The sequence below is a fragment of the Neoarius graeffei genome, chromosome 2, assembly GCF_027579695.1.
Source record: "Neoarius graeffei isolate fNeoGra1 chromosome 2, fNeoGra1.pri, whole genome shotgun sequence".
NCBI classification, from domain to species: domain Eukaryota; kingdom Metazoa; phylum Chordata; class Actinopteri; order Siluriformes; family Ariidae; genus Neoarius; species Neoarius graeffei.
In genome coordinates, this window is record NC_083570.1 from 82,822,137 (window position 1) to 82,847,763 (window position 25,627).

General features: G+C 41.3%; 1 protein-coding gene across 3 annotated transcripts in view; it reads left to right on the forward strand.

Annotated features, from left to right (window-relative positions):
- mrpl23 (mitochondrial ribosomal protein L23) overlaps window positions 1–25,627 on the forward strand; it is a 62,520-nt gene that overhangs the window by 24,772 nt on the left and 12,121 nt on the right. For all 3 annotated transcript variants that reach the window (XM_060915077.1, XM_060915076.1, XM_060915075.1), the window contains exons 3-4: window positions 4,494–4,576; window positions 21,123–21,196. In XM_060915077.1, coding sequence (XP_060771060.1) covers window positions 4,494–4,576; window positions 21,123–21,196 — 157 coding nt within the window. The remainder of the gene's footprint in view (window positions 1–4,493; window positions 4,577–21,122; window positions 21,197–25,627) is intronic.

Below are 25,627 nucleotides of genomic sequence, written 5' to 3' on the forward strand. Positions count from 1 at the left end.
GGCTAATTGGTGGCTCTAAATTGACCGTGAGTGTGAATGTAAGTGTGATTGGTTGTCTGTGTCTATGTGTCAGCCCTGCGATGATCTGGCGACTTGTCCAGGGTGTACCCCGCCTTTCGCCCGTAGTCAGCTGGGATAGGCTCCAGCTTGCCTGCGACCCTGCACAGGATAAGTGTTACAGATAATGGATGGATGGAAGGATAGAGAGGCGCATCAAACTGTTGTTTAATCACATTTACACAGTTATTACTTTTGCTTGTACCTGCCTGTGATCATTTCTAACGTATTTAGCTGGTTCTGTTTCCCAAAATATAAACAAACTACTAGCCTAATTTAAACCACCACAGCACTGACCAGGCAGTTACTAAGGATGTATGAGCACTGTAAATCCAGTGAGGGGAAATAAGTATTCGGACACTTTTGTTATTCAGCATACTTCTAGTGGACATGCCATCTTCAAATGTACATGCACAGTGTTTTTTTTTTTTTAAATAGATATGCTTTAAAAATAGGCATGATTCAGCAATTCAACCAATTTACAATATTGGGTTCATGATTTGATTTTCCCATGATATTTCTCAAAGGAGGGGGGCACTGTCGCCTCACAGCAAGAAGGTTCCAGGTTCGAACCTCACAGCCAACGTGGTCCTTTCTGTGTGGAGTTTGCATGTTCTCCCTGCAACTGCATGGGTTTCCTCCAGGTACTCCGTATTCCCCCACAGTTCGAAGACGTGCAGATTAGGTAAAATAAGGGGTTGTACAAGATGGTGCATACTTAGTGCCGGTCCCAAGCCCGGATAGATTGGGGAGGGTTGTGTCAGGAAGGGAATCCGGTGTAAAACCTATGCCAAATCAAATATGCAGAACAGATCCGCTGTGGTGACCCCTCACAAGAGCAGCTGAAAGAAGAAGAATTTTTGAAAGAAAAAAAATTATTACCAAAAAAAAGCAACGTTTATTTTCCTGTTCTTTATCAACATAAATATTCCTTTTGTTAAATAAAAGAATAACTTTTGTTTCACTTTCTTCATAACCAACAGTAATTATTTGCCCACATTTTTAAAAGTTGGAGTAAAATAGAATAGCTCATTAGATAAAATATTCTCATCTCATCTCATTATCTGTAGCCGCTTTATCCTGTTCTACAGGGTCGCAGGCAAGCTGGAGCCTATCCCAGCTGACTACGGGCGAAAGGCGGGGTACACCCTGGACAAGTCGCCAGGTCATCACAGGGCTGACACATAGACACACAACCATTCACACTCACACCTACGGTCAATTTAGAGTCACCAGTTAACCTAACCTGCATGTCTTTGGACTGTGGGGGAAACCGGAGCACCCGGAGGAAACCCACGCGGACACGGGGAGAACATGCAAACTCCGCACAGAAAGGCCCTCGCCGGCCACGGGGCTCGAACCCAGGACCTTCTTGCTGTGAGGCGACAGCGCTAACCACTACACCACCGTGCCGCCGATAAAATATTTATTTTATTAAAAATAAAAGTTAATAACAAATAGGCTTTTACTTAATAAACGTTTATGAACATTGGCTTCTCTTTTCTTTAGCTTTTGACAAAGAGAGCTCTGATTTTTTTTTTTTGTTAAATCTATTTGTTCAGTCAATTGCAGAACAGACCCTTTCCGTTTTTGATCTGGGGTTGTTTTTAATCCCCTGCTGGCCAAAAGGCCCGAAGGTGGATTATGTCGTGGCGATGTCCGTTCGTCCATCCGTCCTGGGAAGGGTACTCACCTTCTGAAATCAACTCCTCTTACAATTTTTGGAATGAAACTTGACTGGATTCTTTGTTATATGTCGGTAATACGCATATTGCGGTTTCATTCAATTCAGCCGCATATTACCAGAGTTATGGCCCTCGATTACCAAACTTGTACTTTGACAATTTCATGAGGGTGTATTAAGCATTTATAGCGTAGATATAGTTGCCAGCAGAGAATATTGTGCTCTCAGAGCACTCTTGTATTTTTGTGACATTAAAAGGTGTGTTACATCTGCTTAGGGTGAAGTCACATGTATTCCAGCTGTTGTTCATTATTTTGTCCTCTGTTGTCTAAACAATGCAATTATGGCCAGAAAAAAAGAGAGTTCTTGTTTTGTTGAAACATCTATCTGCTCCCTATGTTCATTTTCATGGCCGATGAGATGAAACTTTCCTCTAGCATGTTTAGGTACATCGCGCCATTCATGTTTCCTTTGACTGAGTGTAATGCCCAAGTACCGTTTGCAGAGAAGTAGCCCGATATAATGATGTGTATACTTTTCTTAAGATCGTACGTGCAAGCCTTCTTTATCCAAATGTGTTGAGCTGAATTATTGCTGAAGTTTTTTTTTTTTGACCAGTCAAAAGTTTGTACACCCCTATTCATTCATAGGTTTTTCTGTACTTTGACTATTTTCTACATTGTAGAACAATACTGAATACATCAAAACTATGAAATAACATGTGGAACAGATATGGAGTTATGTGGTAAACAAAAACGTGTTAAAAAAGAGATATGTTTCATATTTTAAGTCCTTCAAAGTAGCCAGCGTTTACCTTGATGACGCTTTGTGCACACTATTGGCATTATCTTAACCAGCGTCATGACGTCGTCACCTGGAATGCTTTTCAATTAACAGGTGCCTCGTCTAAAGTTAATTAGTGCAATTTCTTGCCTTCGTAATGCGTTTGAGATCCAACAGTACATAATAAAAATACCGTAAACAGCCCTATTGCACAACTGTAGTCATCCATATTATGTCAAGAACCGCTCAAGTAAGTAAAGAGAAACAACATCCATCGTTACTTTAAGACACGAAGAAGTGTCTTTTAATTCGTAAAAGTAAAGAAGAACCATTGAAATAGAAGATGTGTCCAAACTTTTGACTGGTACTGTATTGTTGCAGCGTTCTGACTTATCTAAATGCTTTTAAGTGGAAATTTGTTTCCTTTCTTTATTTTTTTAAGCAGAGTTGTGTGTGGAACTTCTTTAGGAAGCTCCTTTACCATCACCATGATTGCTGTTTGCTGTGTGAATGCCTTTTATAATGACATCACGTGCAATTTGCACACATTTTTTTTTTTTTTGCAGTGATTATATCTAGAGCTTTATTTTTATGTAACCTTTACACTATCTGTTTATTAAAAAAAAGTTTTCGATTTTAAGTTATTATCCTTAGCCTAATGGAATTAATGGTCTTCAATGGCGATTTCATCGACCCTTTTGCTGTGAACTCCTTGAACCCTGGACCTGATGTAAAATTATGCACGTCTCCCCTGCTGTCTTGTATTGTCTGTGCTTTATGAAGCGTGGCTACAAAGTTAGTGGTAATGGGCCCCCCGTGACTGGTGCCATAACGGTAGTTAAGGGCGGCTCCTCTTGCCCATGTTCTAACACACTTTCCTAGAAATGTATCGTCTGTTTGAAGGCTAATGCTAAGAAAACACGTACACACATGACATGTACTGGGCGGGCAGGCTGAAGGTCAGACTTCGTGGTGGAGTTTTAGAGATGGATATTGGCCGGGATCTAAAGTGTATTCCTGCCCTCTAATCAGATGCGGTTTTTCCACTCAGATGACTTGGAGCGCATTTTTGCCCTGATTACCATTTCACTCATTGCCTGCTCAGAATTATGCTTTCTAGGAATCATCTCTCGCTCACTCAATGACTCATTCTCACTCACACTAAAACACACATACGCAGTACTTTCCTGTCTCCTGTAAATTACAGGATACAGCTTACTGCATTGTCCTCTGCTCCTCACACCCCAAACTTTATACTGCAATCCAAACAACTTTGAGGCCTAGTTAACATATCAGATTTGCAAAGTTAGATATCTAAGTTCATTTCCCCCCCACACACACACTTTATAGATCTGCCTTCTTCTATTCCTCAAAGTGACACATCACTCTCCCCAACCAAACACGTATCTCTGTATTGAAACGGCTGTGTGGTTTAAAGTTACGTCCTCGCACATTCCTTGTGTGACCTGAGATGGTTTGTTTCAAGACGAATTTGTGTGAATCTTTGTTCCTTTGGTGTGTAGGACAATAGTTAGGTCTGTTTTTGTGCTATGCTCTAAAATAACTTAGCGTCTGAAAAGCTGAGTCAGTCTGACTAAGCCGGGTAATCTTAGATATGTTGGGCTTTGATGATTCATGCACAGGGAACTGTGTCCATGAGTGTGCCTGTTTGTTCGTGTATTTTTTCTAAGAACGAAAGAAAGAAGTGCATTACATTCTCAACCTGTGCCAATCCCAGAAGTTTCAATTTTCAGTAATTCATTAATTAACATGACCTAATGGCAAACTGTTTATGCATTTTTAAATAGTCTTTTGATGGAGTGTAGATTTTTCAAATAAACTCAGTTAATTTTTGACATCTGCTGTAAACATAATCACATGTCTTGACAATCCCAATCAATCTGTTTGCTTTGTGCAACCCACTGAACAAAACTTTTGTTCTTTGTTCTGTTTGTTCCTTATTTCCCAGAATGACCAAATTTGATGTGAGGAACTACCTGGAGAAGATTTACAACGTTCCTGTTGCCGCAGTGCGCACGAGGATTCAGTATTGTGAGTAGATTCCTGCTACACGGTATATCAGGTCTTCCTTGCTTTCTTCATGTGGGCTGAATTTCATTAACCTGAATGATATGGTGTTGGTGAACCCTCAAGATTTTCCCAGAACACAATGGGAAACACTTTTTGCCAGAACCATTTTGTTCATTTTATGGGTTTCTGTATAAAACATACTGTTTAACAGTGTAAATACTTTTTTCAGCACAGATACCAGGCTGTTTTAGCTCCATTCCCACTGTTTAGCAGTGATCATTAAAAGAAAACCATTACACGTGAAAGTATAAGAAGTGAGTTCCCAGTGCAGCCTTGTATGGTGTTTGTGTGGTGCCTTGGGAAAACGATTCGCATGGAGAAATTTGGATAAATACATGTTACTCAACTGAAATACAGTCCCCTCTGACAGTATTGGAACAGCAAGGCCAATTCTAATGTTTTTGCGATACACTAAAGATATTTGGGGTTTGAGATCAAAAGATGAATATGAGACAATAGATCAGAATTTCAGCTTTTATTTCCTGATATTTACATTTGATACACTACCGTTCAGGCGGCACGGTGGTGTAGTAGTTAGCGCTGTCGCCTCACAGCAAGAAGGTCCTGGGTTCGAGCCCCGGGGCCGGCGAGGGCCTTTCTGTGTGGAGTTTGCATGTTGTCCGCGTGGGTTTCCTCCGGGTGCTCCGGTTTCCCCCACAGTCCAAAGACATGCAGGTTAGGTTAACTGGTGACTCTAAATTGACCGTAGGTGTGAATGTGAGTGTGAATGGTTGTTTGTGTCTATGTGTCAGCCCTGTGATGACCTGGCGACTTGTCCAGGGTGTACCCCACCTTTCGCCCGTAGTCAGCTGGGATAGGCTCCAGCTTGCCTGCGACCCTGTAGAACAGGATAAAGCAGCTACAGATAATAGATGAGATGAGATGAGATGAGACACTACCGTTCAAAAGTTTGGGGTCACTTTGAAATGTCCTTATTTTTGAAAGAAAAGCACTGTTCTTTTCAATGAAGATCACTTTAAACTAATCAGAAATGCACTCTATACATTGCTAATGTGGTAAATGACTATTCTAGCTGCAAATGTCTGGTTTTTGGTGCAATATCTCCATAGGTGTATAGAGGCCCATTTCCAGCAACTCTCACTCCAGTGTTCTAATGGTACAATGTGTTTGCTCATTGCCTCAGAAGGCTAATGGATGATTAGAAAACCCTTGTACAATCATGTTAGCACAGCTGAAAACAGTTGAGCTCTTTAGAGAAGCTATAAAACTGACCTTCCTTTGAGCAGATTGAGTTTCTGGAGCATCACATTTGTGGGGTCGATTAAATGCTCAAAATGGCCAGAAAAATGTCTTGACTATATTTTCTATTCATTTTACAACTTATGGTGGGAAATAAAAGTGTGACTTTTCATGGAAAACACAAAATTGTCTGGGTGACCCCAAACTTTTGAACGGTAGTGTATGTTTAACAACTTGGAACATGGCACCCTTGGTAGCAAACCACCCAATGTTTAGGTGAGCAAATTTACAAGAACAGATAGTCTTAAAGGAAATAACACTTATTATTCTATTCACATTCCCTGGATATGAGCAATCGCATGCTCTGATTGGCTGCTCTACCACTAGGCTATGAACTCATATACTGCGAGTAGAGAAAAACAAAATGGCGGCGCGTATCAAGTCAGATATATCACTTTATCAAGTATTTAAAAGAAAGAGAAATAGTTAAAAGAATATAGTGGGGGTTTTTTTCTCCCAATATCACCGGTTCCACCCTCCAGCCCAGTCGGTGGCGGGAATGCACCTTTAAGTTGGTTGACCAACCGCCAAAAAAACCCTGAAGAAGAAGAAGAAAATGGTGGAGTGTGTTGTTGAACCAACCAAGGACGAAATAAAAACTACTCAAAGACAAAACCCCAAAAAATATATTAAAAAAAAATGCAACAAAATATGGAATGAAAGTATTTGATGGGAAGAAAGTATGTTTTTTTTATTTTCCAATAATAATAATAATAATCTCATCTCATCTCTAGCTGCTTTATCCTGTTCTACAGGGTCGCAGGCAAGCTGGAGCCTATCCCAGCTGACTACGGGCGAAAGGCGGGGTACACCCTGGACAAGTCGCCAGGTCATCACAGGGCTGACACATAGACACAGACAACCATTCACACTCACATTCACACCTACAGTCAATTTAGAGTCACCAGTTAACCTAACCTGCATGTTTTTGGACTGTGGGGGAAACCGGAGCACCCGGAGGAAACCCACGCGGACACAGGGAGAACATGCAAACTCCACACAGAAAGGCCCTCGCCGGCCACGGGGCTCGAACCCAGGACCTTCTTGCTGTGAGGCGACAGCGCTAAACACTACACCACCGTGCCGCGCTTAATAATAATAATAATAATTATTATTATTATTATTATTATTATTATTATAATAGCATTTTTCACAAATTGCTATTGTCATTTTGCCGGTTTGTTTACATTCTAAGCGGAAATGATTTTGTCAGACATTTTGTACAAAGGTTTTATTCATTGAATTTGCTAAAAATAAAAATGCTCAGTTTCTCAAAATCCATTGACTGTGGATACAATGAAACAGTTATTCCACTCAATCTCATCATACATGGCTTATAGCCAGCTCAGTGCTTTGCACTTCGTTGACTATCAGCTGATGTACGACTCGATTTCTTGGAATAACTGTTAAATATTTGCTTGCAATATCCCCTGCTTGCAAATCAGCAAACTGTTGCATTCTTCCTTTGTAGTGCTTTTTCAGGTTTGTACCACAGCTTTTTTCAGATGTTTGTTTTGGTGTTGGTTCTCCCTTTCTCCATTTCTGCTCTTCAGCAGGTGAAATGCACATCTCAAGTGGGTTAAGGTCTGGTGATTGACTTGGCCAGTCTCAAACCTTCCACTTTTCCCCCTGATGAAGTCCTTTGTTATGTTCACAGTGTTTGGGTCATTGTCTTACTGCATGATGAAGTTCCTCCCCACTAGATTGGATGCATTTCTCTGTAAATCGACAGACAGCATGTTTCTGTAGACTTCTGTATTCATTCTGCTGCCACCATCATGAGTCATGTCATCAATAAAGATGAGTGAGAGTGTTCCAGAAGGAGCCATGCCAGCCCAAGCCGTGACATGGCCTCCAACATGCCAGACCGATGAGCTTGTGTACTTTTAGATCATAAGCTGATCCTTTCTTTCTCCACACTTTGGTCTTTCCATCACTTTGGCAGAGGTTAATCTTGGTTCCAGAACTTTTGTGGCTCATCTCTGTATTTCTTTATAAATTCCAATCTTACCCTCAGCTTGTTACTGTTGATGAGTGGTTTGCATCTTGTGGTATGGCCTCTATATTTCTGTCCTTGAAGTTGAACGGTTGATTGTGAGACCTTCCTACTTGCTCCATGGAGATTGTTGTTAGCATCACTGAATACTTTTTTTTTTTGGGGGGGGGTTCTTCACAGCTCTTCCAGCGTTTGTCATCAACTGTTGTTGCTTTCCCTGGCCGGCCCATTTGCTATCTGGTTGTTAGTACACCAGTGGTTTCTTTCTTTTTCAGGACATTCCAAATTGCCGACGTCCAGTGCTTGTGCAATGCCTCTGATTAATTTTTTCCCTCTTTTCTCAGCTTCAAAATGGCTTGCTTTTCTCCTATAGCCAGCTCTCTGATCTTCATATTGGTTTATCCTTTTTAAGAACAAATGCAGTCTTCACAGGTGAAACCCAGGGCTCAAACCAAGAGCAGACATTCAGACTACTCATACCCCTTTTCCACCAAATCAGTTCCAGGGCTGGTTCGGGGCCGGTGCTGGTGCTGGTTCACAACTCGTTCAACTTGCGAGCCAGCTGAGAACCAGTTTGCTTTTCCATAGCTCGCGGTGCTAAGGGAAGCCACGTCATTATGTCGCTGTATACGTCAGTTATGTCGCTACGTTTGCATAAACCTTGGCACGAATATCGAAGCAAAAACAACATGGAAGAAGCAGCAGCAACAACAATAATAATAATGGATGACTTTGCATTTGTACAGCTGCTGCTTCTCGTCGCTTAAAAGTGGGGATCTTTCACGGTCTTGTTATTGTTGTTGGTCTTAACAACTCCGCCCCCCCGCTGACGTAAGCGGTTCTTTCCTCTGGCCCAGCAGAGAGTTGGTGCTAGCCTGGAACCGGTTTTTCTGGCCCCAGAGCCAGTTCTTTGTCAGTGGAAACAGAAAACCCGGTTCCAAACTAAGCACTGGCCCCGAACCAGCCCTGGAACTGCTTTGGTGGAAAAGGGGCATCAGACTAGGCTATTAACTCTTTAAACAGTCAAACTAACAGGACACACCTGGGCAACAAGAGACGTCTGTCAGTCACGTGTTTCAGCATTTTTGATCAATTGGCAAATCGGCACTATCCAGAGACAAATATCAGGAAATGAAATCTGAAATTATCGTCGCATTCATTTTTTGATCTCAAAACCAAATATCTTTCATTGTATAGCAAAAACAAAATAATTTGCCATTTTTGAAAAATACTTTTGGAGAGGACAGTATATTTCTGTTCCTCACATATCTCAACTACATGTAAAGTTGAATCAGAATCAAGTTTAGTGCCAAGTACGTTCTCACATGCAAGGAATTTGCTTTGGTGATCGGTGCTTGAGCAGTTAAAATAGAAGAATTTAGCAAAGACAAAAAGTAGCAAAATGCATAGAATAAGAAATAGAAGAATCGGAGATATACAAATTTGAAAAGTGGACATCATTTGAGGGGTATGTGCATGAGTTGGTGAAGTCCACGCTGTAAAGTATGACTGGAATGTGCAAAAATAGGTCACATGATGAAAATGGAGAAGAGTCATGATAAGAGTGTGTGAGAGGAAGCGAATATGTAATGGGCTGAGTCAATAACCAAGCTGTACAGTACTTGGAACAGCTCCAACACCTATTCTCAGTCAGTGACTCTTATGTCTGTCTGGAAAGGGCTTAGACAGATCACTAACTACAAACCTTCAGCCCCCCACTTTTATTAATGACTTGTGTCTGGCCAACCAACTGAATGAGTTCTCCGCATCTTCTCCGCAGCCTCCCTGTGAATCATCATGTCAGCCATTTCATGTTTAATAATATCATTAGGTCATTCATTTTATTATAAAAAGGGGTAAATAGCCTTTATAGATCATTACAAAGCATTTTAAAATCCGGTTAACCCCTGAAAATGAATAAAGAGAACATTGCATTTACTGACTTCATTTTAATTCAGTTTTATATGTAATAAAGACAATATTTAAAGAAAAATATATGTATATGACTAGGAAACCCCTGTGAATCATCATATCAGCCATTTCATGTTTAATAATATCAGCAGATCATTCATTTTATTATAAAAGAGGTAAATAGCCTTTATAGATCATTACAATTCATTATATCCACATTATAAACTACATTTGTAGTCTACAACATCTTTTTTTTATCTATTTAACAGTTATTCCACGAAATCAAGTTGTACTTGAGCTGATAGCCGATGAAGCGCATAGCACCGAGTTGGCTATAAGCTATGTACGACGAGATTGAGTGGAATAACTGTTTTATTCTATCCACATTCTTTGGATTTTGAGAAACGGAGCATTTTTATTTTTTGCAAATTCGATAAAAAAAAACTGTATTCAAACCATCCGACAAAATAATTTCCGCTTAGAATGTAAACGAACCGGCGAAATGACAGTAGCAATTTGTGAAAAATGTGATGATGATAATTCTTGAAAAATAAAACATACATTCTTACCATCAAATACTTTTATTCCATATTTTGTTAGGTTTTTTTTTTTTGTATTTTTTTGGGGTTGTGTTTTCGAGCAGACTTTTTATTTGTTCCTCAGTTGGTTTAGCAATACGCCCCGCCAATTTTTTTTCTCTACTCACGGTATATGAGCTGATATCCTAGTAGTAGAGTAGCCAATCAGAGTGTGCAATTGCTCATATCGGGTGAATGTGGATAGAATAATTCATATTATCCTGAGCTGATGGGTGTGAGCAAAAAAATTCCACACCTACCTCTACATTTATAACCTAATAGGAAAAATAACACGAGTTACACTTTACAATGGAAAATGTAGGCTAAACACTTTGTTCATTATTATCAACCACATCAGTCGCTTTAGTCTTATAACAAGTCGTGGAGTTTGATGAGCTGGATCCTCATGATCACTGATCACTCTTCATTTTATTTAGTATTTAGACCATTTACAAACTGAATCTGTTGGGCTTAAATAATTCTGTTCATTTCACTGTGGCACAAAACCAAGAACTTGAGCAAGGCATGGCATTCACTGCATTAGGAAAGCACACAGCTAGCTAGCAAGCTATTAAAACAAACAGCCAACTTATTTACCTAATGCGATTTTTATAGAAATCCAAGGTAACGTTAAATATTTCTGTATTGTTTTGGTAAAATATATTAGTTTTCTTAAAGTTGATCTGTGCAAGCCTGTTAGTCAGGAAAAAAACCCCAACAAATTTTAGTCAAAACATGATTTCTCATTTATTTATTTATTGCCGGAATTCATCTGCAGCGACATTTGATGGTTTTTCCTAGACAGCCAAACAGTTCACAACGTACACCGGCTTTCCTGTTGCACCAGTCAGAGCACTCGTATCATCTAATTGATTGCACAGTTTGCTAAGGTCATCATTAACGTAGATTCACAAACTCACGAATGTACTGATCACCTTTTCGTCGTGTGTCAAGGCATTTGACACCAGCCTCGCTTTTGCCTTGCCACACAGGTAGCGGTATGCAGTGATAAGTGAAGGAAATCGAAGGAGGAAACCAAAAGATGTCTCATCTCATCTCATTATCTCTAGCCGCTTTATCCTTCTACAGGGTCGCAGGCAAGCTGGAGCCTATCCCAGCTGACTACGGGCGAAAGGCGGGGTACACCCTGGACAAGTCGCCAGGTCATCACAGGGCTGACACATAGACACAGACAACCATTCACACTCACATTCACACCTACGGTCAATTTAGAGTCACCAATTAACCTAACCTGCATGTCTTTGGACTGTGGGGGAAACCGGAGCACCCGGAGGAAACCCACGCGGACACGGGGAGAACATGCAAACTCCACACAGAAAGGCCCTCGCCGGCCACGGGGCTCGAACCCGGACCTTCTTGCTGTGAGGTGACAGCGCTAACCACTACACCACCGTGCTGCCCCACCAAAAGATGTATAGTTAAAAAAAAAAAAAATCCATTGCTGCCCCACCACTACAAAGCGTTCTCTAGTTTGGTATTTGCTGATCTCTTTTTCTGCCAAAAAAAAAATCTCCTAAGCCACCAAACAGAACTTATAGAGTCCCAGAGTCCTCATATTACCAAAAAAAACCTGTTCTCTGATAACAGCAGCGGAGGTATAGGTGACGACGATAAGAGTAATAGACATCCCCCACACACACACACACACACACACACACACACAACCACTTATCTTTAAATCTGCTGCTCCAGCATTCTGGCCATCAGCTGTCCTGGAATGCCCTGTTAAACACAGCAGCCAAAGTTACATAGCTAGTTTTTTTATTTTATAGCAGTGTTTGGACGGAGGGGCTGAAAGCGAAAGGCTTTTCTGTATGTAAAAGATTTTATGGACGAACAAATGATGCTTATTACAAGGTTTATCATCCCAGAAAATTGCAACAAGACCGATTTGCTGAATACAAGAGGGAATCACTTTTATGAGCACCCTGTTGGGTTTTATCCACCGGGAGTCCCGTTTCCCTGTGAGCAGCTCTTTGCGCTAATGTTGTGGGGAGCCAGCAAGCAGGCTGCTACCTTTTTTACGAGTGCCACATAAAACACAAAAAATAGTGGAACACCAATTAAAATGAAAAAAAGAAAAGGAAAAAAAATCGCCCACAACAACAAAGGCGAAGTGATCCATTTGTGCGTCAGAGCAGGTATCCCAGTCTGCGTCATGGGTTCCACTCCACTGGCGGTGTAAAGGATGTGTGAGTGGGCTGAAGGGTTCGGCCTGTGCCCCAGCGCTCAAGGGATCCATTCTTCCCTCCCTGAGTGTGGTGGGGTATTTTGGAAGCAGTTGCCATGGCTACCCCTCTGTCGTGGGATTTGTAATGTTGTAGTAGCCAAACCGCAGTCCCAAAACAACGAGAATATGTTTTTTTTTCCTTTTTTTTCCAAAGGGGCGATAGTGTGTGGGGTTTTGGCATTCTGATGGAGTAGAGCACAGCATGTTGGTACACATGAACAAAAGAATGTTTTTTCATCTGGTTTACAGGAGTGAACCAGCTGACCCTAAATTGAGTTCTCCACCATCTTTTTTTTTTCACCTCTACTGAACTATCACCCGTTACCTCACCGAGGCTGTTCAGGAATCTGACTCTGATCATATGTCATAGTAATACACTCCCTGCATAACCAAGGTCTCTTAGGATCATTTTCTTGCTTTTTGGTTCAAAATGATGTGATCAGTCATTTTTGTTCCTTTCTTTAAAACATGGCAGCAGTTGAGAAATTGGAAAGGGGATTTTTTTTTTGCTTTCTTTTTGAGGTAAATTGTCTAGGTTTTGTAAAATGACATCATGCCCATCTGGTAAAAGGTTAACATGCTCTTCACAGTCAGTGGACCTGAGCTTTCTTACAGGCAAAGCCCACCCCATTTCTGTCTGTGAAGACATTTATTGTTTAGAAGAAGGCAGAATAATTGCCTTTTTGTGTGTGTGACTGTGCAAATGCATGAATTCTACCTACAAAACCAGACTTGAGGTCAGACACACTCTCTTAAAGGCAAAGTCCACGCCGAACCATGTTTAGTTGGTTGATGCTGTAGTTTTATGATTCTCATGATAAGTTAGCGGTTGTCTGTCTCTCTGATGTCACAGGAGGACATTGCTAACAATGGAGTTCAGTAAGAGAAACAGGGATGTGATTTTTCCGCAAATTCGCGGAATTCTGCTTTTTTCACCTCAAAATTAAAAAAAATTTTTTTTTTTTCGATTTTTCGCTCAAAAATCCGCATTCGTATCCTGTTCGTTCCGACTTTCAGTAATTCCGTCATTGAGATGAAACGAGGTACGTGATTGGCCCATCGCTCTGTAACAACCAATGAACGCGCTTGTTAGATAGCTGTACGTAAGCTCGCTTCAAACAAAGAGTTGAAAGATGCAAATCGAGTTAAAGAAATCGACAGAATAATGAAAAACAAGTTCCGCTGGGAATGGTTGGAGAAAGAGGTTGCTATAGACGTTGGACATAAGACTGTGAGACATTTGTTCAGTGATTTCGTTCTTTGGGGGGAGGGCAGAGGTCTCTGGCTGTCAAGTTTGGGGATGCTGGGACCTCCCCTGCCCGAGCTACGAGCGTGCAAAGTCGGGCTGGAGCCCGGGATAGAAACGAAACCTAAGTGAGTGAACACAGTAATTTTGAATATCTTTAAGTGAGTGAACACTGGGGTTCTGAATATCTTTAAGTGAATGAACACTGTGGAGTTATGATTATCCTTTGGTGAGTGAACACTATAGAGTTATGTATATGAAGTTGACATTGCTAGAGTAGTAACTGCAGAAAAAAAGTGACTGATCTGCTGGAACTGGACATGGATGCTAGCGTCTTTTTTCTTTGAGAGTTCCTGAAGACTTGTGGATGAATTCTTATGTTGCATCATGTTTTGTTTGAAAAGGCACATTTAGGTATGTTCAACTTCTACAGTAATTGAAAGTATAAATTTTGTTTTTCCTTATACAATTTTCTATTTATTCTAATGCAGATGATTTAATTTAGAATGACATTTTTAGGTTTCATGTTTTGGCTTTTTGTCAGTTAAGAATCATTGAATTTACTATAGGGGCTCAGAGTTGCATGTTGACCATTAAATTGGCTTGAATTTGTTAATCATGACAAGTTTTTTCTTGTGTGTTTGCTTGCCATTTTAGTACAATTTTTAAGTCAGAAAACCCCAGAACCCAGGAGCTTCGGGGGGGCTTCGCCCCCCTTGTCCCCCCACCAGGGCGCTGCCCTGAACCAGCTGGGGGCCTATGGCCCCCAGACCCCCGGCTAAAATTTTCAGATAATTTCACCAGCCCCAAATCACATCCCTGGAGAAAAAAAAATGATGTTCTCAAACACAAATGATAGCCATCACATTTCACTCTGAAGAACAAAAGCACAAGAGCTTCTTTTCTTACTTACCAATTTCAAGTGATCTCCAATGTCATATTAATGAGAAACCCAATAGAGAAGTAGTGAAGGTAGAAAACATTGACTCAAAGTTCCAGAATGCATGAAAGTTGAAGCTTTCGAAGCTGATCTGTTTGAGCAGAGTGGTTAGATGAGGAGGCAAGAGAAGGGGACAGACTAAAGGACTAAAGGCCTGGTCCTACAATACTGATAACTATAACGATAACTAAAAATAAATCAGTCCCCTGCAGGTTATGTGGTTGGTGCTCACACCAGACCGATAACGATCCCTATAGCCCGGGTCTGGGTTTATCCATATCTGTGACATTGCTTCTGGAGCAATTTTTCCAGGTCTGGACCTGATCCCATAAAACATCTGACCAATCAGGTAATTGTTTACATGCGACGTTGTCTGAGCACGTGCTGTTTTTCCCGGGCATCTTTGTACATCCTTGTTGCATCATGAAGTCATGGAATACGGATTCACAGAAAAAAAAAAATAATACAAAGCACAGATCTTTTATTCACGGATATGTGATTTTCCATGAAATATCGATCATTAATTAATAAACATATAAATGCAGGTAAGATATTTTAACTATGAACTTCGGCAGTCCAAACATTTAATTGTTTTCGACTTCTTAATTTTTTTTTTTTATCCATGATGCGTCATCCGTATGAAATTAGTAACCAATCTGTAATATACTGAAACGCCCGTGACCTATCCATAAATTATTAGCCTCCGTGATGTATCCGTATTAAAATCCGTAACCGCTCCGTATTTTGTATCCTTTTTTAATAATATTTCCGTAATCCGTAACCTATCTGTATTATAATCAACCACCGGAGTGTGTGCATGGGTTGTTTTGAAGTCCAAGCTGTACAGTACAACCCAGAGTAACGTGCTACTACTTGGAAAAAACTTCCATGACTATTCCTAAGTTGCATGCATTTATTTCCCTGAGTGGCAGCACCAAGCTGTACAGTACAACCCAGAATAACATGCTACTACTTGGAAAAAACTTCCATGACTATTCCTAAATTGCATGCGTTTATTTCCCTGAGTGGCAGCACCAAGCGATATTATAGTCGGGATTATAGTTACAGACTGGAACTAAATTCAGGCATAGGTATAGTCATAGTTGTAGTTATAGGAATAGTAATAGTTATCGGTGTTGTGGGACTGGGCTCTACACAGTAAAATCGCCAGTGTTAATATAACACTTAAAGAGTTCATTTCAACACTACCTCAGTGAACATATGGTCCCTATCTACAGAGTGTAAAATGTACACTGAACATAGAGTTAAATTTCCAGAGTCAATTTTACTCTGGTAAGAGTTAATATTTTACACTACACTACACTAAGAAGTGTCAATCAAGTTTTACACGATGTGAGAAGTAACACCCGTAGTGTTATTCACATTCAACACTGAAGAGTTAAGTGTTAAGAAATAACTTTTCCAGTGTTAAACCTACTTAATACATCATGCTGATTAAGAAATTACTCCAAAGAGTGTTGATTTTTAACTGACTCCTACTGTACCAGCGTTACACATGATCTACAACCCCGATTCCAAAAAAGTTGGGACAAAGTACAAATTGTAAATAAAAACGGAATGCAATAATTTACAAATCTCAAAAACTGATATTGTATTCACAATAGAACATAGACAACATATCAAATGTCGAAAGTGAGACATTTTGAAATTTCATGCCAAATATTGGCTCATTTGAAATTTCATGACAGCAACACATCTCAGAAAAGTTGGGACAGGGGCAATAAGAGGCTGGAAAAGTTAAAGGTACAAAAAAGGAACAGCTGGAGGACCAAATTGCAACTCATTAGGTCAATTGGCAATAGGTCATTAACATGACTGGGTATAAAAAGAGCATCTTGGAGTGGCAGCGGCTCTCAGAAGTAAAGATGGGAAGAGGATCACCAATCCCCCTAATTCTGCACCGACAAATAGTGGAGCAATATCAGAAAGGAGTTCGACAGTGTAAAATTGCAAAGAGTTTGAACATATCATCATCTGCAGTGCATAATATCATCAAAAGATTCAGAGAATCTGGAAGAATCTCTACGTAAGGGTCAAGGCCGGAAAACCATACTGGGTGCCCGTGATCTTCGGGCCCTTAGACGACACTGCATCACATACAGGCATGCTTCTGTATTGGAAATCACAAAATGGGCTCAGGAATATTTCCAGAGAACATTATCTGTGAACACAATTCACCGTGCCATCCGCCGTCGCCAGCTAAAACTCTATAGTTCAAAGAAGAAGCCACTCTAAACATGATCCAGAAGCGCAGACGTCTTCTCTGGGCCAAGGCTCATTTAAAATGGACTGTGGCAAAGTGGAAAACTATTCTGTGGTCAGACGAATCAAAATTTGAAGTTCTTTATGGAAATCAGGGACGCCGTGTCATTCAGACTAAAGAGGAGAAGGACGACCCGAGTTGTTATCAGCGCTCAGTTCAGAAGCCTGCATCTCTGATGGTATGGGGTTGCATTAGTGTGTGTGGCATAGGCAGCTTACACATCTGGAAAGACACCATCAATGCTGAAAGGCATATCCAGGTTCTAGAGCAACATATGCTCCCATCCAGACGACGCCTCTTTCAGGGAAGACCATGCATTTTCCAACATGACAATGCCAAACCACATACTGCATCAATTACAGCATCATGGCTGCGTAGAAGAAGGGTCCGGGTACTGAACTGGCCAGCCTGCAGTCCAGATCTTTCACCCATAGAAAACATTTGGCGCATCATAAAACGGAAGATACGACAAAAAAGACCTAAGAGAGTTGAGCAACTAGAATCCTACATTAGACAAGAATGGGTTAACATTCCTATCCCTAAACTTGAGCAACTTGTCTCCTCAGTCCCCAGACGTTTACAGACTGTTGTAAAGAGAAAAGGGGATGTCTCACAGTGGTAAACATGGCCTTGTCCCAACTTTTTTGAGATGTGTTGTCTCATCTCATCTCATCTCATTATCTGTAGCCGCTTTATCCTTCTACAGGGTCGCAGGCAAGCTGGAGCCTATCCCAGCTGACTACGGGCGAAAGGCGGGGTACACCCTGGACAAGTCGCCAGGTCATCACAGGGCTGACACATAGACACAGACAACCATTCACACTCACAATCACACCTACGGTCAATTTAGAGTCACCAGTTAACCTAACCTGCATGTCTTTGGACTGTGGGGGAAACCGGAGCACCCGGAGGAAACCCACGCGGACACGGGGAGAACATGCAAACTCCACACAGAAAGGCCCTCGCCGGCCACGGGACTCGAACCCAGGACCTTCTTGCTGTGAGGCGACAGCGCTAACCACTACACCACCGTGCCGCCAGATGTGTTGTTGTCATGAAATTTAAAATCACCTAATTTTTCTCTTTAAATGATACATTTTCTCAGTTTAAACATTTGATATGTCATCTATGTTCTATTCTGAATAAAATATGGAATTTTGAAACTTCCACATCATTGCATTCCATTTTTATTTACAATTTGTACTTTGTCCCAGGCGGCACGGTGGTGTAGTGGTTAGCGCTGTCGCTTTACAGCAAGAAGGTCTGGGTTCAAGCCCCGTGGCCGGCGAGGGCCTTTCTGTGTGGAGTTTGCATGTTCTCCCTGTGTCTGCGTGGGTTTCCTCCACAGTCCAAAGACATGCAGTTAGGTTAATGTGGGGCGGCCTTGGGCTGAAGTGCCCTTGAGCAAGGTACCTGACCCCTGACTGCTCCCCGGGCGCTCTGTTGTGGCTGCCCACTGCTGTGTGTGCGTGTGTTCACTGCTTCAGATGGATTAAATGCAGAGGATGAATTTCATTGTGCTTGAAGTGTGCATATGACAAATAAAGGTTTCTTCTTCTAGTAGCATGGTCTGAGGTGCTAACATGCTACTAATGCACTGATGCTGCCAGGCATTGAATCTTTCAATGGTGTACAACTGTAAATACAACTTAATTTAAAAAAACGATGAACACACCAACACTCTTAGTTCCTTTAGTTTTAACAACGGTGTGTAACTGACACTGTCATACTGACTGTGGCTTACCAGAATTTAAGAATTCCTCGAGGCTTGGCTCGTTTATCTTGACATATTTCTGTGTATTGTAAATTCTGGTTTTGATTAACATGATGGTATCTGCAAAGACAGCAAACTGAAATCAACATTATGATCCACAACACAGCAGTATAAGCTGTGGCACAAAAGGCAAATAGACAAACTGAAATGAACTATTTCAGCTTTAAAAATCACAAACACGCACAATTCAATTTTGTATCAAGTACATCAACTTGTTACTTACCACCAGAGCACCACAGTACATTACAGAACAATCTGAAAGAAAAAAGAAAAGAAAATATGCATATCATGAAAAAAAAACGGGAAAACAAAGCCATCTCAAATGTGGGTATGAAAATATTTCAAAGTCCAAGACGCGCGCACACACAGTATTTCTGTCCAATTTATAGTGATTCACAGTTTACAATTAAAGCCATTCTGCACGCACCACCACCTCCCCAGCCCCCACAGCTGATGACACGACATCCTGTGCTGATGTGCTCACACCGTGCTAGTAAAACATAACAAAAATCATTGATATTGATCGGCGTATGAAATTTTAGCGGCAGCGACCATGTTTTAGCAGCCACGGTGTGTGGCATGTAAACACATCCGGAGCACCGACTGCACCAACCGACACCGGAAACCGATTCATTCAAGGCCACGTTCGACTAAAATCTTCATGCCAGCGTGAACGTTTATCTCCCCGCAGCATTGCCGCGTTAGCCACCACAGACACCAAGTCACTAATGTTAGCTACTTTAGCCGACTCCCGACACGTGCAGTGTTGGCTATTTTACTGGAATAAATGTGCAAGCATGACACACAACACAACAGCCCGTCCTTGCTGACATTAACATTACCTCGTGCCGTTTTTGTTCAGTTTGGCGGTGCGTGGTCAGCCTTAATTATCTCCATGTGGCTGGTACATTTAAGCTAGCCGCCGACCCGATATCACGTTAGCCATTTGAAATTCAGTATTTGAAGACACATACCTAACATTGACAGGTATGGTAAATGACGACGTACCTTTATTCTTACACACAGATTCTGCTTGAATGAAAAAACAACAACTAATAGTTTATTTGGAAAAACCTACCACAATCTTTCGATGCGAGGAAGATGGCGATGCCACAGTCGACGTTGTCAGTTTGACCGGGGAAGTTGGTGGGCGGGGCTTTTCAGAGTAATTTTTTTTTTTTTTACACTGGAAGGTATTGTGCTCTAATCGGTGTAGAATTAACTCTGAGAGAGTCAATTTACTTTAACACTAAATATGTGAGGGCGGCACGGTGGTGTAGTGGTTAGTGCTGTCACCTCACAGCAAGAAGGTCCTGGGTTCGAGCCCCGTGGCCGGCGAGGGCCTTTCTGTGTGGAGTTTGCATGTTCTCCCCGTGTCCGCGTGGGTTTCCTCCGGGTGCTCCGGTTTCCCCCACAGTCCAAAGACATGCAGGTTAGGTTAACTGGTGACTCTAAATTGACCGTAGGTGTGAATGTGAGTGTGAATGGTTGTCTGTGTCTATGTGTCAGCCCTGCGATGACCTGGCGACTTGTCCAGGGTGTACCCCGCCTTTCACCCGTAGTCAGCTGGGATAGGCTCCAGCTTGCCTGCGACCCTGTAGAACAGGATAAAGCGGCTACAGATAATGAGATGAGATGAGACTAAATATGTGACACTGACAGTGTAAAACCTTTGTTAACTCCAATTATTTTCACCAACACTGGAAGTTATCTTGTTCAGTTTTACCCTGTCCATTGTCGGAAGAACTCCGAAAGAATTAAAATACTTTGACACTGCATATTTTACACTGGCAGATTTACTGTGTAAAGTGCCGCTGCATCGCTCTCTTAAGGTAGAGATGAAGCAAGGGCTAATTCCCATTGGAGCCACTCTGAGCAGGTAGTCAGTTGGCATTGTGGGTAATGTAGAAAACTGTTAACCATTTGGGGGGGGGTCAGCTCACAATTTCATTCTAAAATAAATGTTGCACGCCATTGAAGATAACATGTATAAAGATTAATATGTAAATTTGTCCATGGTGCATTTTGTTTTCTTTGGTTCTGCTCAGAGATGCAAAGTAGCATTTCATGGTTGTTTGGACACAAATTATCTTTTACAACTGCTGAATGTTGTCCAAGTTCAAGTTTTAAGAGACTCCTAGGATGACCGTGATTTAGGAAGTGGGCACTTATTAAGAAAACTATGTTACCGTTCTCATTTGTTAGCAGTGAGTAAAACCGCTAAAACCTGCTGACTAACACATTAATGAGCTTTGTCTCCGTTTCAGGTACAAACAAGAAAAGGAACCACTTAAACCAGCGAGTGAAGAGGCCAGATTACAAAGTGGCATACGTTCAGCTGGTGAGTGTGATCTCGCAGGGGGGAATAAAAAGCCCATACTTGTCTAGGGAACAGCTTGTATCTTGAGTTACTGACCTCGCTGACCACCCCGATGTTCAGAAACATGAATGTTACACGGTTTAAGCCAGAGGGAGTCTATTGTAAAGCCACCTCCAACAGAGTCCCAATCATCTGTTCATGAGAATGTTTTATTAAGTTGGTATTATGAGATTTTTGAGGGCTTGTTACAGCGTATGCTTCTTTCAAGAACCCTAAGGCAAAGGTAGCCTTTAATATGAAATCCTCATCTTATTGTGGTCTATTCCCAGCATCCCCTGTGCTGTTTGTTCGCTTTTTGTCTCTCTCACACACTCGGTCCTGCGCTCCTGAGAGAGAAGCCAGATTCTCACTCGGGCTGAAGGGGCAAGAGGTCATTTTTGGTTACGTGCAAGGCCTGCTGCAGGATGTATAGTATAAAGTTCCAGGCAAAGTATGGTTATTATCGCAGGCAGCTCAGAGTTTTGTTTCTGTGGGCACCAGAATGTTAACGTTGGTCTTGGTCCAGAGACAGCGCCAGCTGCAGGGTTCACACCTGTGCTTGGGGTGAATTCAGGGCCGTTGTTGGAACCTGGCGTTTTAAGTGCACCGCTTTAAAAGGGAGGAAAATATCTTCAGCGATCTCTGATCTCCCTAGAAAAGGTTCTTTGTTTTCAGAAGTTTTAAAGTTGTCAGAGACGTATCGGATTATTTATACTCCCTTTTAAGCCTCAATCTGAAAATGAATAAATAATTAAAGTTGTTAAAACACAGCCTTCTGTAATGGGATCAGCATATATCAATATTTTAAAGAGGAACTTCCTCTTCTGAAAAGCTGAATCACTTCCTTTGCTGCCTTTGTGCAGTCAATTTAATCTGCTTTCAAATCCAGCTTCAGGTTGCCTGCATTACTACCGCTGTACTTCATAACGCCAATAAATGTACACGTGCAATTTTAAACAGAGGTGAGTGGTCGCACAAAACTACCTTTTTTTTTGTTTTTGCATGCTCGTGTAGGTTTGAATCCGAGACCTAAAAAGCTGGAGCTCTGCTTATAGATTTGAAAATTAATTTCTGAATTTTTATTTTTTGTTTAAAGCTTGGTAGGGTTGCAGAGAGAGGAAAAAAAAAACACTGTGCAAGAAAAAACTCCTTTCCTTTCAGTGGTGGGTAAAAAAACAAGATTGTTCCTAATTGACACCACATGTGGGGGAGTGTTTTGTGGTCTGATACCCACAGTGGTCCCCCCCTGCCCCCCCATCCAACTCCTCCTCATACACGCTCCATGAGCTAATATTCCAGCTCTGTTTCCCTTTCTATCCCCCCGTTTTACAAACTCCAGGATTGAAGCGAGTCACAGGGTTCCACAGACGTGAGACGGGACTGTTGGAGGCGAGGGAGGAAGAGGGTGGTGAATGGGGTTGATGGGTGAAACCGGGGAGACGACTGAGCGCATAGTCTTGCTGTGCCAGAACAGAGGGGTCCAGAGACGGGGCAGGGAGGTCTTGAACGAAAAGAAAGAGAATATCTAGGTTCAGCAGTAACTGCAAATCTGTCACGGTGCAGTGAGAAAAGTCCTGACACCTTTTGAGTGTTTTCTCAAAAGATCACAACCAAGATGCACAGTTTTTGGATGAAAATGGTTTTAGAGCAGCGATCTTTGACAGTTTAGCTATTTCTTGAAAATGTGGTGGTGGTTGAGAAATCAGAGAAAAACGGTTTTCTTTCTTTCTTTTTTTTTCTTTAAGGTCGTACCCTCCATGTTTTCACAGCCTAGCATAATGTGGAAATATTATTATTGTTATAGCTTTAAAGCAGCAATTACAGCTGCTACGGATGGTAAGAATTTGTAACTGTACAGTTAATTGTTCTGGCAGACGTGATGGGTCAAAGCAATCACGATTTATCAGATCTGATGCTGATTTTGCCACTCTGAGGGGTTTTTTTGGAGGCTGTTAGAAACATGCTGAAAGGCTGAAAACACATTTTGATAGAGTAATTAATTTTTTGCAACAGTGCAATTTTGTACAATTATTCAAAGCACAGGTCAAAGTTCCAGGTTGTTAAAGTACATGTAGTTAATTGGGGTTATGAGCAACGCACGCAAGCATTACCCATTCGGCGTTCTAAATCCGTTCTATATTTATAACTCGATGCTAGAAGAGTGCTAGAAAAGCGGATACATGAATTCATTAGCCTAGCCTTCTGGATAAGTAAACGCTCCAATTTTCTGTCCGTGTTCTGGTTAACCTCAAAGCCTTCTGTAATGTGCATTATTACAGACTAAGAAAAACAAACAATTATGCGAGTATGCTTTTCTAACAAAGTTTCTGATAGAGCATTTTATATTTGCAGCCTTGACAAAAACACAGCAAGCCATTGGTCAGTGTTTTGGCTGTGAGGTGCAATTTTCTGTCCTTGCATTGCAAATAAAAGTCTGGTGAGTCCGGCTTTTATTTTCTCTTTACCTACAAGGTGACTCTTACTTTTCGAAAGAAAGATTATATAACAGATTATATAACTGGTGTCACCCAGAAGAGGATGGGCTTCCGTTTGTGTCTGCGTCTGCTTTCCCTTGAGGTTTCTTCCTCATGACGTCTCGGGGAGTTTTCCGTGCCACTGTTATCTCTGACTTACCCATTACGAATTTAAATCTCAATGCATATCTACATTTCTGTAAAGCTACCTCGTGACGATATCTATGTAAATAGAAATTTTGTCACTTAATAATTTTTGTGCTAAATTTTATTTTACGCGGTTTCACCACATACCTACACATTCTTAATTCTGCAAAGACCATCTGCCATCAGCGTACGCTAATTAATCGACCTCATAAAAAAAAAAAAAAAACAAACCTGTTCTTCTGACAGCCAGATCGCGTCTCGGTTGATGTTTATAGTGCAGCAGGTGGTGGTTGTGCCTTTCGTAGCTACATATCAAATGAAAACTTTTGTTTTGCAAACGTCAGTAAAAAGTAAGTTTTTTTTCCCTTCCCCCCGGTTGTTAAACCCTTTTGTCTGCTATGAAACTATAAATAAAAACAAATAATGTAGGAAAAAAAATCTGCTTGTCCCAGGCACCTGGGCTCATGATGTGTCCGTGTCTTTATAATCAGTTGATTGATTGTACTGACTGCTTCTATGACTTGCTCATTCCTATTTATTCATAAAGTTAACCGTAAATGGCCAGCAGCAAAAAGATCCTTTCAAAGCAGTGTTCCTCTGAATGGCTGAATGATTGGAATCTACGGTAATAGTCATCATTTACAGTCAAACCAAACTATTTACTTAAGAATGTGGTGTCGTGCCTAGCAAACATGTTTTCCATCTATTTCCTTTTTTTAATTGTGCTTGAATTTTATCGTCGTCCCAGATGTTAATGAATGCAAGTGTCTTTTTTTTTTTTTTAACCACACACTGAAAGCAAATGAGTGAGTGAACACCTACATCAAGCTATCCCACCCGCGTGGTTTTATCGCGCTGAGTACAGTCAGCTAACCGTGCCAAAAACAACGTGCTGAGCACTGTTTTAAAGTGTTCTGGGTAAACGTGTTCCTGTGGATTTTTCAGTAACCATTGGAAATGGTTTCTTTCCTACAGTCAATAATTGTATACCTACAAGGTAGGCTTCTATAACTGATAGTAGCCAGTGACTATAGATGGAAGGTTAGGTATCTAATAAACCAGCAACTTAGTGTACCATTACCTTGTGAGTAGAAGATGGGTGGAGGACTTGGAGAATAACTTTTGTCTAATTAGCCCCTTGTAACCCACGTTGGAAAACGTATAAAGGCTAAAATGTCCAATATAATGAGTTTTTCAACTGAAAAACAGCCAGTCAGAAATGACCTTTCTCATCACATGAGTGTAACGATCCAGGAAACCATGGTGTAGCTATACACAAACAGACCCATTCCCCATATTGTTGTTCTGCAGGGGTCTTATTGTGCCTGCTAGTATTTGGCAGTACACATCAGCTGTTGCTGCTGCTAATTGTCAGTTGTTTGTTGGAGATCTTATTGCCTCGTCTCCAGAACCCAGAGTTTTTATTGGGGGAGTGTTTCAGTCGGGCCCAGCTGGTAACCAGGCTACCTTTCGGATCAGATCACGATATTCTACCTGGGTTTGGAGCAAACCCTGCTCAATTGTCAGGGAACAAAGCAGTGTGAAACCCAATCTGGATCAGGCACACTGTTATTTTCCTATTCAAATAGTTTCCTTCTTCTTAGAGTGTTCCCCTTGACCCAAAGCACATTAACACCCTTTGAGTGTTCACTGAGGGGAAAAAAAAGGATGTTTGGTGTTAAAAGCACAATCTTAATCCTATCAACACTAGGTGGCAACATTTGTCTTTGCTAATTTTGGCATACCGCTGGACCCCTGGTCCTCACTGATCTGAATTCTTTATGGTTAAGGG